The 17,630-nt window shown below is 38.3% G+C and overlaps 1 protein-coding gene across 1 annotated transcript in view; it reads left to right on the top strand.

Moving 5' to 3' along the window:
- The first annotated feature begins 318 nt into the window (after nt 1–318).
- dnajc2 (DnaJ (Hsp40) homolog, subfamily C, member 2) overlaps nt 319–17,630 on the top strand; it is a 42,866-nt gene continuing 25,554 nt past the window's right edge. Inside the window, exons 1-6 of the mRNA XM_048610124.1 lie at nt 319–597; nt 6,725–6,915; nt 7,928–8,003; nt 11,906–12,004; nt 12,287–12,428; nt 14,733–14,813. Of these exons, the coding sequence (XP_048466081.1) occupies nt 543–597; nt 6,725–6,915; nt 7,928–8,003; nt 11,906–12,004; nt 12,287–12,428; nt 14,733–14,813 (644 nt within the window). The 5' untranslated portion in view covers nt 319–542. The remainder of the gene's footprint in view (nt 598–6,724; nt 6,916–7,927; nt 8,004–11,905; nt 12,005–12,286; nt 12,429–14,732; nt 14,814–17,630) is intronic.

The following is a 17,630-nucleotide window of genomic DNA, read 5'->3' as shown; positions in this document are numbered from 1 at the left end:
TATTTACTTGGAAGTAGCAACAATTTATTTCAAAATCAACTTAAAAATTCCACTTCAATTAAATAAAATGCTTTCATCAAAAAAAACTCTCATCTAAGATGTAAGTAACATCCCTCTTATTTTTCAACTGTGCCCCCAGTTCTAGATTCAATCCCGACAGGATGCAATAGTATACATTTTTAAATCAATTTGTTCACGAATGATATGACACACGTCGGGGGAGGCTGTGGTTTGAATTCTAACCTAGGGAAAGGGACACTATCACTGAGCCACTAGCGCCCTCTCAGCATGCATTGGTAAAATTGCTCTCCGGAACGTTTCTTTGAAGACCTTAGTGGTTGGACGGAGGAATTAATGTTCTGCACGCGGAGGGAATGACCCAGAAATGCTAGTGTGAGGGTAGCCGGCCGGTTGTTGCGTCCATGCGGAGCCGGTGGCGGCGGCTCTTTGACTGAGAGTTGGTGGGGGGGAAGGAGCTAACAGCTTGTGTTTGATGGTCCTGTGAACAGAGTTTGTTTGGCCAGGGAGTGAGTGCATTAACGATGTTGTGCGAGGCGCAGGAAGGCCGTACCACCGCCGTCTTTAAAAACCTGCCAGGTAAGACTTTAGGGAAAGAAAGTGCCGCCCCTCTCTGTTCTGGGCCCTGAGACTCCTCAGACCGAGAGATTAAAATAAGCCAGAAATCAGGCTGAAAGTGCGCTCTCTCGTCTTTGAATACGGCTGTAACTGGCCTGAATCACGCTGGCATTGCTTCACGTTTCGTCAAATGATTAAGTCGCGAAACAGTTGAAGTTTCTCCACATTTTAGGAAGGTTATCTAAGACAGCACTGTCTAGGTTACCATATTTAGAGTAACTGCCTTGATGAGGATTGAATTGGAAACCCTAAAGAGATTGATAATGATCCATAATGTATAGAATCCATGGAAGGCATTGTATAACTTGTGTTCAATTTTCCAGGAGCAAAGAATGTTATGAAACAAAATATTGGTGTTTTCAAAATGCAACAGGAGAGACTAAATGGGTGTGTTTCAACTCCTAATTACGGAAACTCGAGGAGTAAATGTAATGAATGCAAACTATTATTTTTAGCTTTCGTTGACAGTTTTTAACGTCAACTTTCATACGTTGAGACATTGCATATGTATTCAACTTTTGCCATTTGTATGACTTAGTCTTATAAAATCCAGTGGATACAAGCCTGTTATTGTAATTTTAATTGACGTGGAATAGTTGGATATATTCCTTTAAAAATTGAGAAAATCAAACGAAGTTCGAAGACCCCTAGTGGAGAAACGCGCTACAGTTCGAGTAAGAAAGAAGAATTGAATTAAACGAAGATATGCTTGAGTTTTAAAACAGTTCGAAATCGTTGAAGCAAGGAAAGAAAATGAGATAAGAAATTCTACAATTTTAAGTTTCAGAAAGAAATGAATTAATGGAGACTGTCCAATCAATTTAAATACCATAAGGATGTGAGAGTGGCAGAATAGTGTGAAAGTTAGTATAGTTGGAACTACAAAAATGGAAAAAAAAAGCAGTGGTGACGACAATAGTGTTGATAAAAGTAGAAAGCAAGAATAGTTTTGATGTGAGAGATAGCAGGAATCTGAGATAACAAGGTGTAGAGCTGGATGAACACAGCAGGCCAAGCAGCATCAGAGGAGTAGGAAGGCTGACGTTTCGGGCCTAGACCCTTCCTCAGAAAGAAGGGTCTAGGCCTGAAACGTCAGCATTCCTGCTGTGTTCATCCAGTTCTACACCTTGTTATCTCTAATAGTTTTGATGTGATGTTGGAGGCTGTAGATAGGATAAAGATCGCCACGTGACTAGTTTTACTTTGTATCCTTTCCATGAGACAACGGTTCAGTTATTGGCCTGACTTGGGCTTCATAGAGACTAATCATGTAAGAAAATAGGTTCAGATTTGAAAGAACAATCATACTCTTTGAATGTAACAGCAGAGAGGGAACCAATGTAAATATTACCTTTGGAGGTCAGAAAAAGAATGAACCAAGAATTTTGATGGGTGAAAAAGACTAAGGGAATAGCGACTAACAAAATCAGGAAGACCGAAGTCAATACCTTGTTGTACAATTTGCTCATTTGCCACATACTCCACCCCAGATTTGTTATTTACCCTGGCTGAATCAAATTTTGTGAAACCTTGGAATCCTGCTTGATCTGGAGCTGATCTTCAAACTCCATATCTTTTCCACTAACAAGACCATTCACTGTTCACGACATTGTTCATCTCCTTCCCAAACCTTCTTGAAACCATCATCCTGAATATCACTTCTAGACTTGATTTCTCCAATGCTTGTCAGTCTTTTTAAACTGCACTCATTATTGATTTACATCTTACATCTCAGTTTTTGTAAAGAAATGATATGTGAAAATGTAGCGAGGGAGATGGAGGTAGGAAGTACAGAATGATGGGGTGATAGCATTGAAGCTTTGCAGCAGTCAGGGACAAGAATAGATGGAGATAGTAGCAGAGGTGGTTTACCGATGAAGTAGGTGGACTAAGTTGTCTTCAGATCTTTGCAACTTCGTTAAATACATCTGATTCCTTTGCTTCTTGAACAATAAATTAATTGAAAGAGTATGCATGTTGAAAGTAGTTTGCCTACAAGGGCTCACAGTGCTCAAATTTTGACTGAAAATTGAGCATGGAATGGTGTATACTTTACCGCAAATGTCTGGCTGGTCAATAGTTATTATAACATCTATCCTTTGAATTTACTTTGGGAATATGCAATAGAAAGGATGAATCCATTGACAAATCGAAACTGAGCTAATTAAAATGCAGTGATCTGACTTACCACACATTTTTAATCCCTATGCTGAGTTATAATGTGAATAATAGTCCTAACAGGAACACATTAAAAATAACCTGCACAAGCCTAAAGACGTGCCATGCAATTATAGTAAAAGGCACATATATTACTACTTCAAAATTCCTATTTTTGCAAAATGACAGTAACTTCAAATAATTCTATCTTCTAGATATCTTTAATAACTTTCATGAAAAATCTTGGTTATAATTTGTAGGTTATATTTTAATACTGGTAATGTTTTAACTGTGTGTCTTGAGTAATCATTCCTAAGTTTCTTTCCAAACTAGTTAAAATCATTTATTCTTTTCAAAGAAAATACTTAGCTTAATATTTGTCACAGGTCTTAAATTTCTGGAACCAATGTGAAAGAACTCCTTTATAGCGAAATCAGCTCAAGTCGATAAATTATAGCCTGTATTTTGCAGTCACTGGTGTGTATTTCTCTTTTTCAAATGGTAATTTGAATATGGTGCCAAGTTAAGGGGAACTCAGATATCTAGCAACAATGAAGGCATCAAGCATATTCACATTGAAATATTCTCAGATAATGAATAAGGAAGTTAAAAACCTAAGATTCAGTTTAATTTTTCAATGTGTCACATTTGAGATCAAAATAAAAATTTGTACATAAATATGGAATTAAAGTAAAAATGGAAACATTAAACTTTAGAATTTAAAGTGATTTTAAAATGTTAGGGTTTTTCATAATGGAGGAGTTTGATCTACCACAAGTAAAATTGTTTTTCAGCTGCAAAGAGGCTCAGAAGTAATTAAGAACTTAATACATCATTAAAAACAGCTACACCCTGATTAACAAGGTGTCACTTTTTGTTTCAAGTATTTTCAGTGAAAAAGTAAGTTCTTGCTTGCTCAGTAATTTATAAATCATTGCAGAGAGGGAGCATAGAATAGCAACTTCTGGATTTTTATGTTTAACTGTGCATATGTAGACTCTGACAATTTCTAACAGTTGCGCTGATGACCAATGTTGACAGTTTTCATGTCACTACTGTCCCAAAATGGACCACGTTCCTGTTTGCCCTTTCTCTTTAGCTGAAAATCAGCTACTGCCATTGCACTCAACAAGTATGAAGCATTACGGAGTCTACCATAAACGTTAAATGAAAAGATTCAAGCCATTGAGCTGTCAGGCAGTGAAAAATAAAACTATTTACAAAGCAGTTGGTGTGTCTATCCCAAAGTGCTTGATAGTCGTTATGTCAGAAAACACAGCAAGATCCTACAAACCGTAAAGAGACAAATGTCCAATCTAACAATTTTTTTAGATGTCTGATCAAGAGATAACTATTACTAAGAACACCAGAAAAGTTCCCTCGTTCTTGTTTGAATAACAAAGAGGGATCTTTTCATATTCATCTGAAAAGGCAAACATTGATTTATTGTCTTACCTGTAAAGTAGTATCTCTGACAGTGGTGAATAACTGTAATGTTGACGCATCAACTTGGAATAAGTACTCAAATGTGGCTTGCCACTGAGTCACGTCATGGGTTCAAGTGTGTTATCGCTAGCCTAAGACGACAATCTCAGAAAATCTTACAACCAGTAATTGAAAACATGATTTTGTGAAAATACCAACAAACAATCAAATTGACTAATAATAAACTAAGTTAAAGAGTATTATGGTACCATTTGAAAAATTATAGCATGTAGGATTACTGTCATGTTGCCTATTGAGACAAAATAATTCAAATATTCATTCATTGCCCAAGTGCTGAGAACTGTATTCCTTCCTGCATACTGTATTCACTGCTGTGTGACCGTGCTAAAACAAGGACTATTGGGTTTTTTTTGCCTGGTCAACTTTATTGCCATTCTAAGAATGGTATATGCTTATAAAGCAAATTTTAGTAATTTTACAGGCGTTTGGGCTCCATAACGGAAATGTTGTCCTTTCTCAATGTTCTCCAGAGTGAGATCTAACATTTATTACATTCCCTAAATTGGCTTAAATGTATAAAGTTTGTGAGAAGATTTGTAGCTCGGGTTGTGGATGAGGTTGTAAACATGCTCGCCAAGCCAAGAAACACTTCATAAGCCAAACCGGAAGAAATTGACTATACGGATACATGAACACCAACTAGCCACCAAGAGACACAACCAATTCTCACTTGTCTGACTACACACAGATAATGAGGAACATGAATTTGACTGGGACAACACATCGATAATCGCACAAGCCAAACAGAGACGTGCCAGGGAATTCCTGGAGGCCTGGAATTCCAACTGGAACTCAATCAACAATCACATTGAATTAGACACTGTGTACAAACCACTGAGGAACAAAACCGGAAGTAATACCAACTACCCCAGCAAACCAAGGCATATAAATAACAAGCGGACAGAACGCTGACGCTTCACCGGAGGTGCACTGACGATGTTACCTAGCAGGGTGACGAAATGTTTGCAACCAAACCCACTGGCTTGGTGAGCATGCCTACAACCTCAGGCTTAAATGTAGTGTACTGATCTGTTTTGTTCTTTTGGAGTTGAAGGAGCCCTAATAAAGATTTTTTTCCTGGATTGTGAAGACTTGTTTTGAAAATGCATCTTTCAGAGAACTAGGTTTCCGTATCTATTACAAACGTACCCCACCATCAACAGAGAATCCACTCCAGTTTGCAAGGAAAAATTAACCTACGTAATATATAGAGCACTGTTAACCATTTTCAGTTAAAAAATTGCTGAGATATTGTAGCAGTGTACTTTGACTTTGGCTCTTTGAATTCCCAGGTTTAATTTTTGATGTATCTGATGAAGGGACGTTGTGGTAGTGTGTTGGTTCTTGGGGTAGATATTGTCCTGGATTTTGCAGTTAGCTGTGAAGAAACAGCGCTTGCTGTTCACTACGCTGGTAAAAGCCTACAGTTTCTTTGTGGGCTTTTCAGTGACAACTTGCTGTAATCAGGCGTCTGATAGAGTGTGGCGCCCTTTACAGGGGACGTGTGGCATCTGAGAGCAGGGCAATCAACAACGTCAGATTGAAGAATCCTCACTGAGACATGCATAGTCTAAACCAGTAAGTATAAATTGGATATTTTAATTTATTGTAAAATCATGTACAGGAAGCAGCATAACTATAGAGAAAGAAGGTTGGGATTAAGGGAGATAAAGACAGAAAGAAAAAGTTAAAAGTAATACATTTTTAACCTCCAACAGTAATTAAAATGTGAAAAAAAAATCGGATTCCACACTTGTAAAATTTAGTTTTCAGTGTTAGAGCAGTTGTTTGTCAGTCATTAAGAGTTATCATGCACTTAAAAATTTACTTGTACCTAACTTTTTCTGACATGTTTTGGGGTACCTAGTGGGTAAATACCACATCTACACACCTTTACATCAACTTCAGTGCCAAGTCTAAGAAGATACTGATATAGCAATGAATGGGTTATATTGGACATCGAGTCTCGGATGTCCACTTTTAATTTTGCATGCTCAGATTCTCAAAGTTGCTGTCCATTTCTGTTCCTTAGTGATGAACTGTGTCAGCCTCTCTGTGATTCTTTACACACCGTATGGGCCGCCATGTTCACATCATTCATTGTCTCTAACTGTAACTCATTCTTTCTCTCTGCAGTGCCATGAAGCTGCTTACACCCTCAACATTTGCTTCTTACATTGGTTATACTTTAAAAATCAAAGGAGTGGGCCTCCTGATCACCTGTATCACCATTCTTCTACTCTTTTGACATCAACCTTTTACTCTTTCAGCCATGATGGTTTACAGAATTGCTTTTGGTCCTTTGCATTAGGTTCCATAGATTTTAACTTGCATGTCAATGCTTAAAAGTGTTATTTAAGGTTGGTAGAATAAGGATGTCTGTATGTAGCAAAGCCTTTCAAGCTATTTCTGTTTTTACTTGTAGCTTCTGTGCTACGTCCAGTGGAACCAGTTGGAAGATGGTTTGAAGCCCTTGTAAAGCGCCGGGCGAGGAGTGTGTCGGCCTCCTTTCATGAGCTGGAAGATGAGAAAGAATCATCATCTGAGTCAGAAGATGAAGAATTACAAATAGAGGAATATCCATTGTTGAAAACACTTGACCCAAAGGACTGGAAGGTGTGCATTAATTTGTTAAATGTTCTAATGGTAATGTTTAAAATTTCAACTCCAGGCCCCCCAAACAAAATCTTTTAAGTTATGGAACACCAACGTATGAGTCTGAGTTTATCTCTAATCTATTCATCTTGACTTGTGTTTCCTGACCCATTTGACTATTTTAATTTAAACTACGCCTGATCCAACAGTTATAAACCTTTGCATCCATCTTTCTTAACTTATTTTGTTATAAGTTGTACTTGTTCCCCACACGAAAAGCAGCAGCTTGCTGAAGAAATTTTTGCTGCTCAGGTTTTAAATTTCTTTCATCTCGTATATCCAGTATTTTTCTTCTCTACACCTTCACTTGACAGCATGGTTTCTCTGGATCAATTCTTCTACCTACTCAAAGTTGTGGCTTCTGTTTTCAGAGGAACGGTTCCAAAATGAATGGCACACACCTGTGTTGAGCCCACAGGAAGAGATAGAATTCTCTGCAGCAAAAAATATCCATGGATTATTTAATAATTCAAATTAGATTTTTATTTATATTGTTATTGAATTGAACACAATATACTGTCCCGTACTTAACTGAATATGATCCTCACCATAAACTACCAATAGCACATGACTTTAAGCACCAATAGTGCCCAAAAGATCGATCACCCATGATCATCAGGATAGTTTGGAGACAAGAAAAACCAATTATCAACAACTTTTAATAAATACTTTGTCTACATTTACTACTTTCGCAAACTGGCTTTCATTTCCACAGCTGTTGAGGTGATCGGGTTTGATTTAAAAATACTACTCTCGAGCTGCAAATTCAGAATAAACTGTAGAATTACTTATATGTTAATGCTAAAGACAGGAAACGTTTATTTTTCCTTCTAGGTCATGAAGTAAACAGGAAACTATTAAATCTTAACAACTCATTGTGTATTGAGTGGAATAGTTTATTGGTTAATCTGCAATGTCCACCTCTATACTAATTTCATCATTTTGATAATTAATTATTTTATATTGTTCATAGAATCAAGATCATTACGCAGTTCTGGGACTTGTACATTTGAGGTACAAAGCAACACAAAGGCAAATCAAAGCTGCACGTAAGTATTTTTCTGATATAATCTGTTTTTGTTCCCACTTATTTTTGTGCCATTCTTTGTTATATTTTCAACTGATTTAAATTTGTCAATCAAAATGTATTTATTAGGCTTAATTTATATTCAAAGGGTTGGAAAGTAAATAGAAAATGCTTTGTCAACCCTCTGGTCTTGGTAGGGGAGCTGTTGGAATGCCTAGACATTTAATTTTGATATAACAACATTGTGGAAGTGATGCAATAACACATTTGTTCATATTTGATATTGGCCTAGAGTTTGCTGTTCCTGCTGTTAGTTTCTTGTATTTGTTTTGATGATGTTGATATTCGTGCTGCGAGTTGTTGAACATATGAAATGTAATTGCCACAAGGTGTGGCAGATGGGGTTTCATTTAGATAAATGTGAGGTGTTGTTTTGGTAAGGCAAATTAGGGAAGGACTTTTCCAGTTAATGGCAGGGCCCTCGGGAGTGTTATCGAAACAAAGAGACCTAGGATGCAGGTGTGTAGATCCTTAAAAGTGGAGTCGCAGGTAGACAGTATAGTGAAGAAGGCATTTGGCACGTTTGGCTTCATTGGTCAGTGCGTTGAGTATAGGAATTGTGATAGCATGTTGTGGATGCTCACGACATTGGTTAGGCCACTTTTAGAATACTTAGTTCAATTCTGGACTTCCTGCGGTAGAAAAGATGTTAAATGTAAAAGGATGCAGAAAAAATTTACAGGCATGTTGCCATGTTTGAAGGGTTTGAGCTATAGGGAAAGGTTGATTAGCCTGGTGCATTTTTAATCCATAAGTGTTGGAAGCTGAGGGGTGACTTTACAAAGGGTTATAAAATCATGAGGGGCGTGAATAGCCAAAGCCTTTTCTCAGCGTAGCAGAGTCCTAAACTAGAAGGCATGGGTTTAAGGTGAGAGGGGAAGCATTTGAAAAGGACCTGAGGGGTAATGTTTTCACGCAGAGGGTGTTGCGTGTATGGAATGAGCTGCCAGAGGAGGTGGTGGAGGCAGGTACAATTATAACATTTAAAAGCCACCTGGATGGGTACATGAACAGGAAGGGTTTAGAGGGATATGGGCCAAATGCTGGCAAACGGGACTAAATCAGTTCAGGATATCTAGTTGGTGTGGCTAAGTTGGACTGAAGGGTCTGTTTCTGTGCTGTATAACTCTGACTCTATAAGCCCTAACTTTCTGTATTGAGTATAGTTCGTTTGACAAAGTGCCACATAAAAGTTTGTTCCAGAAGGTTAGATCCCAGTGGGTTAAGGGTAGAGTAATGGCTTGGATAGAGGATTGGCTGACTGATAGAAAGCAGGAGATCAGGATAAATGGGTCCTTCTCTGCATGGTGAACTGGGGTGCCGCAGGGCCCTGTTCTCCAACCTCAACTATTTACAATCTGTACACATGATCTGCAAACAGGAACAAGAGTGGAACGTAGCAAAGTTTGCAGGTGATACTAACATAGGTGGGAAAGCAGGCGGTATGGAAGAGAGAGAGTTTACAGGTGGGTACTGATAGGCTAGGAGAATGGGCCAGAATCTGGCAGATGGTGTTTAACATGGATAAAAGCGAGGTTGTTCATTTTGGCTGGAAAAATAAAAGGGCAAGTTATTATTTCAATGGGCATTAGATTCAAAGTGTGTCAGTGCAGAGGGATCTGGGCGTACTATGTCTAGTTTTGGCCTCCTTACTTGAGGATGGCACTGGAGGCAGTTCAGAGGAGGTTCACAAGGTTGATTCCAGGGATGAAAGGGCTGTCATATGAGGAGCAGTTGAATAGCTTGGGCTTGTACCTGCTGGAATTGAGAAGAATGAGGGGGGTATCTAATTGAGATATATAAAATGCAAAGGGGGTCTGATAAGGTTGACGTGGACCAGATGTCCTCCCTGTGGGACAGTTTCGAACAAGTGGTCATAGATATAGAGTGAAGTGGTAGGTTCAAAACTGAGATGAAGAGAAACTACTACTTTCAGAGGGTTGTGAATCTGTGGACTCACTTCCACAGAGCACAGTGGAGGCAGAATCAATCAAAAGATTCAACAAAGAAATAGATGTTTTCTGATGAAAAGCAGGACACAGGGCTGTGAAGAGCAGACAGGAAAGTGGAGTTGAGACAAGGATAAGATCAGCCACAATCATGTTAAATGGCAGAGTGGGCTCAAAGGGCTAAATTGCCTGCTCCTGCTCCTAATTCCTATGTTCCTAGACCAACCATGAATATACAAGAACTTCACACTCGTCATGACAGTGCCAAAATGATGCCAATTTTGCAAAGCTAATGACAAAACTGAATTTCAGACCGTGATCTTTGAATTTGTGCTGAAACGCTCATCAGCCCCTGCTTGAAATTGCTGTGGCATTTGCATCTAAACATGTACTATAACAGCAATTTTTGGGTCATTCCATTGTGTAATTGGCCATATTTCATTGAAACAGTAACCTTTGGGTTTTTGATCATTATTTTTGGGGTAAATAAAATCAACTGTTGGTATTTATTCAGAATTCTGTATAATAGTTCTTTTTCCCTTGAAGGAAATCAATTAAATTTACCTTTGTAACATTGTGTGACCATATGAGGGGTATAAAATGAGTGGCTCAGGAACAGCAATATGAATTCAAGAAAATCTCAACACTACTTATTATCATGAGGCACACCATATAAATGTTTAATTTTGCATTTGGTAATCTCACTGACGCCTAGCTCAAATGAATTTTAGTTCGATCAGGCTTATCAGAATTAAGGTGTAACTATGTTTAACATAGTTATAAACCCAGCAGTCGTCCAGCATGGATTCTTCAAAGCTAGGGCCTCAGTTATGTCATCAATTATGTGCAAACCAGGAGATTTAAACATTATTGTAAATGGATCCCCTTTTAAATATTAGGGTACATGTCATGGACATGCGTCTCTGAGATGTTAAAATAACTGTCGACGACTTGAAAGAAAACAGTGACATGCTGTCATTGCTGCTGATTTTCACAAATTGTGTGTTAAAACAGCAGAAATAGCATATAGTAATGTGCAGTTGAACAGTTATTTTGTTTTATGAATCTCAATATCCACTCATGAACTCTAGCTGGTTCACAGATTGGATTTAACAACCCAATCTATAAATAGACTCCCAAACAAAACTATCAATAGTATCTCTTAGAATGTGTTTCTTTGCATAGAAAGTACAATCTGACATAAAAATAACCATTCATTGAATCATAAAATTCCTAGAGTGTAGAAACCAGTCATTTGGTCCATCGGGTCCACACTGAGCCTCTGTAGATTGTCCCACCCAGGCCCAGCACACTCTGCTCAACTGAACGTGGCCAATTCACCTAACCTGCACATCATTGGACTGTGGGAGGAAACTAGAGCAGCTGAAGAAACCCACACAGACATGGGGAGGATGTGCAGACTCCACACAGACAATCGCCCAAGGGTGGAATCGAATGAATCAGGCCCCTGGCGCTGTGAGGCAGCAGTGCTGTACTGAGCCTCCATGTTTCTACACAATCCATGCAATACATAATAGGTCTCTATTTTAGCACCATTTTAAAAATGTGGTGTAATTTCTCAGGAAGGTAATTTATAAAGACAGGGTATGGAGCAACGAGTGGCAGTTGTAAATAGTTGGCTTTTGGAAGCCAGCTTGTTACTTATCACCACCTGATGGAGTTAAGAAATTGCAAATAGATATTAGACTAAAACTAAAGTGATAGAAACAGACATGGAAATGGAGCTTAATCCCTCCTGGTGCATGCATGACTCTCTCAGAAACTCTGGAACAGACCGTTTGGATGTGGTTCATTCAGGATTGTAAATGCAGTTTTCAGTAAGTTGAATGTTTAAAACATTAATTTGCTCAGAAATGTATGCAATTCAATTTTAAGCCACTATATTTGTTTTCAGATAAGACAATGGTATTGAAACATCATCCTGACAAAAGGAAAGCTGCAGGTGAACAAATAGGTGAAGGGGACAATGATTATTTTACATGTATTACCAAAGGTAAGATTGTACTTCTGTGGATCATAAGTAAAATGGAACAAATATCTTTTATTGTCACATTTTTATTGTTACTTTTATTGAATCTGAAGGCCAGATAACTTAAACCCCTGGTGTAATATAGAAAACCCTAATTTGTGAAAAATTTCAATTATATCTGAAGTGCAAAAGCGATGGAGGGATTTCATTGTAATTAATTTTATGTCAGTTTGTTTCGTAACTGTTGATGGGTTGTTTTGTACTTTCATTATTTAATTTGTTAATAGCATTTTCATAACCTTGCAGCCAATGAAATACTATCAGATCCCTTGAAACGCCGAGCATTTGACAGTGTGGATCCTACATTTGACAATACAATACCTTCTAAAAGTGAGGCAAAAGAGAATTTCATTGAGGTATTTTCAGCAGCTTTTGAACGGAATGCCAGGTGAGTGGCAAATGTGAAATCCTAATGTTTGGTAGCCAAAATCATTCATGCCTGTCTCAATAAGATGCATGAGGCAATATTATTAAGTTGTGCTTTTGTCATAATGTAACACATTGTTAGAGGTATTGCAAGTTGCAAATTGTGATCACTGTGGCACGTTTATCTTAGTAATCCCTGATCACAATTTACAAGATATTTATCCAGTTGTTGCAAAGATTTACTGCCCTATCAGTCTATGCTGGATCATGAATAAAGTGATGGAAAGTGTAACTAATAGTGCAATCAAGCAGCACCTTTTGGGTAATAACCTGCTCAGTGACTCCCATTTTGGGATTAAGCCAGGGCCACTCAGCTCATGACCTCATACAGCCTTGGTTCAAACATGGACGAAAGAACTCAATTCCAGAGGTTAGATGAGAGTGACAACTCTTGACATCAGGGTTGTATTCGACCGAGTGGGGTGTCAAGAAGCCCTAGCAAAACTACAGTCAAACTCTCCGCCGGTTGGTGTCTTACCTGGTACGTAGGATGACTGTGGTTGGTGGAGGTCAGTCATCTCAGCTCCAAGACATCTCTGCAGGAATTTCTCAGAGTAGAGTCCTAGCCCCAAACCATCTTCAGCTGCTTCATCAACAACCTTTCCTCCATCATAAGGTCAGAAATAAGAATATTCGCTGATGATTGCACAATATTCAGCACCATTTGCGACTCCTGAGATACTGAAGCAGTTCCATGTTCAAATGCAACAAGATCTGGACAATACCCAGGCTTGGCCTGGCAAATGACCAGTAACATATTTGCACAACACAAATGCCAGACAATGACCATCTCCAATAAGAGACAATCTAACCACTGCCCCTTGACATTCAATGGTGTTGCCATCACTGAATCCCCCACAATCAACATCCTGCATGTTATTGTTGACCAGAAACTCAACTGACTTGCCACGTAAACAGGGCTACAAGAGCAGGTCAGAGGCTAGGAATACTGTGGTGAGTACCTTGCCTCCTGACTCCCAAAGCCTGTCCATCTACCAGGCACTAGGTGGTAGTATGATAGAATAGTCTTCACTTGCTTGGATGGATTCAGCTCCAGCAACACTCTAAGTTTAACACTATCCAGGACAAACAGCCTGCTTGATTGGCACCGCATCCACTCCCTCCACTACTGATGCTCCACTGCATCAGTTTGGGATAAAGCTGACTTTTGGTGATAGCTTTCAACTTTCTTTGGGTATTTTGGTATTTCAAATCCTAATTTGGCATTATTCCTAATGCAAAGAATCAGTTGAATGCATTCAATAAATTATGTTGAATTTGAGAACTTTGAATCACCCAGGAACTAAGAAAATTTATTTAAATGAGCATAAGTACAATTCTGTTATCAGCATGTGCAGTTGCATTTCATTTGGAATGTATTTGAAAATAATTGTTTTGGAATCCCAGAAGGAACAGTCGGGCTTTGTGTCTGCTTTTATTTTCCAACCAGAAATAACTAAACCGTATTTAAAATTCTACATTGCAGAACTCTATGCATAACATAATATATAAATATATTATACATGACATAATATTTCATAATTGGGAGCCAGCTTTACAACCAACGTGGCAATATATCCAGAACGACCTTATGAGTAACAGCCTACAGTTGAACATAGACTATTTTTTAATTTGATCATATCTGTAGATTCATACAGATATGGATAACATTGAAATGGTGTAAATAAAATATTTCCAAAATGGAGCTAGTACTGCAGTATTTGCTCATTTGTGGGAATTGAGGGATAACATGCTAACTGACCTAGTGACCTAGCTTTTCTAACTTTACTCCGTTCCCTCCGTGTGGGATGATTTGCTTTGCTTTGGATAATGTACAAAAATTTTGAAAGCAATGGTCCCTCCTTGGACCTTTTTATTCATTATAAACTCACTAATAGTCATTATATTTGTCCATTCTTTTATTTCTCAACAAGGTAGTATAATTTCATAAAATGCATTGTTCAATCAGCATCTCCATTTCAAAGTTAATTTTTACCATACACTAGCCAGTTTTCTGAACTCTGTCCCAAGTTTTCTAGAGATGTCTTTGTATAAATCTAGTGTGTCTTGTACTTTTTCAGTGCACAAGATTTTTCTTAATTTCTTTTTAGTTTCTATTTCAGTTGCAGGTTGTCGAATGTGGTTTAACACTTCTTCTTTCTAATACTAATATTTCATTTAGTTTCATTTGTTATATATAAAATTTGCTTTGGGGTTGTATTTGTGATGGCATTTGATGAAGAAAAGTACAAATGTTATTCCTCAGATGGTCCAAAAAGAAACATGTTCCTAAACTGGGCAATTTGAATTCTTCCTTCGAAGAAGTAGACTCTTTTTATTCATTCTGGTAAGTTTATTTTGTCTCCTAATGTGCTGTATTTTAGATGTTGATCGGTGTTTATCTGCAAAGTATGTATAACATTTTAGCAAAAGGAATGAGGAAGGCTTAAAGAGGGCAGAAGAGAGTTAGTGAGCTAGCTGCAAAACACAGTTGGCTGAAAGATTCTTTGCCATTGGTAGAGAGAGTGGAGTGACCAGTGGTGATTGTCACTCCGAGGGACTTGACACTCTCGACCATCTCCATCTCAGTTCCATTGACGTAGATAAGAGCATGCCATCGTAGGTAGATTTTCTTGTGTTCGTTAATTTATCCCCACTAATCAATTACTTTCAACGCACAACTATGCATTTTTTCTCTTGCCCATTTTCTTCATTTCCTTCCTCTTGTGAAATTATTGGCAGGTTAGAACTCCTACCTAGGAACAGGAGTAGGCATTCAATCCACCCAGCCTGCCCTGCCATTCTAGGTCCCCTTAATGCCCTTTCCCACATTGTTTCCTTATCCCTTAATGCCATAAATCTCCAGAAGTGACTTTTGTGTTGAACCTACTCAATAACTAAGCTTCCACAGCCCTCCAGAGAATTCCAATGATTCACCCCACTCTGAGTGAAGAATTCCTCAGCTTATTGGTATAAAATGACATACCTCTTATCTTGAGATTATGTCACCTGGTTTTAGGTCACCAGCCAGGGAAACCTCCTGTTTATATTCACCCTGTCATGTGCTGTAAAAATTTAAGTTTCAATGAGATCATACCTCATTCTTCAAAAGTGTGAAGAATACATCCTCAGTCACTACTTGTAAAACAATTCCACATGCCACATTAAGCAGATGAACCTCCGTTGCACTCCCTCGGTGGCAAGTATATTCTTCCTTAGATAAAGGGATCAGAACTGTCCAAAATACTCCAGGCAATTACTCAGCGAGGTTCTATACAACTGAGCAATGCTTTTGCTGGTCACCCTGTATAACTGAGGTGACCAAGATTCCTGCCTGAACTTTGACGTTGAGCAGCACTAAAGTCTACTTCTGATAATTCAGACATTAGTTGTTCTGGAAAAAACTTGAACGTACAAATTACTTAACCTGATATCCACAGTCATCAAAGCAAAATGCTGGGATCCTGGAAAATCTGAAATAAAAACAGAAAGTACTGGAGAAACTCAGCAGATCTGGCAATATCTGTGGAGAGAGAAACCGAGTTAATGTTTCCAGTCAGATATGACTCTTCAATGAAAAATTGCCAACTTTGTTTCACTGTCCATAGTTATTGCCAGATATGCTGTGCTTTTCGAGCACTTTTGTTTTTTATCCACTGATATATTTCTAGCTGCACATCCCATGGGTGTACTTGTTCCATTTACCCGTTTCTCTTCCACAGCCTTGTAAAGAATAGGCAGCGTTCACCAGTGTGCTTGATACTTTCAGCAACTGATGGATATTGCCATTACTGGAGTATTAGGGTACTGGCAATAACATTATTTAATTACAGGTTTATTTTATTTTATAGTTTTCTTTTTTAAAAGGGAGGGTTTTGTTTTTGTCTGATCCTGGGACAACCCTGTATCACCACATCATTTATTAAAGGTTAAATTCTGGCTGAGACAATGAGTCTTCTCTGATATTCTACTTAACTGAGGGAATTTTACTGTACACAGAGCAGGACCCAGAACTTTTCTTATCTGTTTGTTGGAAAGATATTTTTAATCAACCTGTTGAGAGATATGACACATCTCTGGAGCATATGGGACCTGAACCTGGGCTTTCCGGCACAGAGAATGCTACCACTTCACCACAAGAACACCTCTGTTTAATGGGTACACTGTATTGTGTACAGATTCCCTTGTTTAAGTAGGCAATCAGGTAATTAACATCTAATCTGTATTTTAGTGTTGGTCATAGCTGCAGATTAGATGAGCATTTGGAAATTATGTAGATTCATTCTAATCATTTTTTGAGTGTAAGTTGGTGGATGGCATGCTCCTATCTACATCAGTGGAACTGAGGTGGAGATGGACGAGAGTGTCAAGTCCCTAGGAGTGACGATCACCACCAATCTGTCCTGGACAACCCATGTTTATGCAATGCTCAAGGCATGACGCTGCCTCTATTTCTTAGGAGGCTAAGGAAATTTGGCATGTCTGTAACGACTCTTATCAGCTTTTATAGATGCACCATAGAAAATATTCTATCAGGATGCATTGCATCTTGGTGTGGCAACTGCTCTGCCCAGGACCATAAGAAACAACTGAGAGTTGTGAATATAGCCTACTCCATCACACAAGCCAACCTCCCATCCATTAACTCCATCTACACTTCTCACTGCTTTGGAAAGGCAGCCACCGTCACCATGGACCCTTCCCAGCCTGATTTTAATCTCTTCCAACCTCTTCTGTCAGGTAGAAGATCCATAGCTTAAACACATGAACCAACTGGTTCAAGATCAGCATCTTCCCCGCTGTTATTAGACTTCTGAATGGACCTCTCAAATTTCAAATCTAATGTTGAACTTGCTTTTGTGCACCTTCTCTGAAGCTGTTACATTGTATTCCTCGCCCTGTTCTATCACCGTATCAACTTTGTATGGTATGATCTATCTGCCTGCACATAAAGCAAAACTTTTCACTATACCTAGTACATGTAACACTAATAAATCAAAATAAATAAATTGCTAAATCATAAATACTTCTAACATCAAAAACATTGGACAATTAAAAGAATGCTAAACTATCAGATCAACACATCTTATTTCAATACTGATGTTTTAAAAATTTGACTCATAAACTAGTCAATAGATATGGCTTAGTGGAAGCGCTCTCACTT

The sequence above is a fragment of the Rhincodon typus genome, chromosome 22 (genome assembly GCF_021869965.1).
Source record: "Rhincodon typus isolate 14 chromosome 22, sRhiTyp1.1, whole genome shotgun sequence".
Classification (NCBI taxonomy): Eukaryota; Metazoa; Chordata; class Chondrichthyes; order Orectolobiformes; family Rhincodontidae; genus Rhincodon; species Rhincodon typus.
Note: the sequence above shows the minus strand (reverse complement) of the source record. Positions and strands in the feature narration are given on the sequence as shown.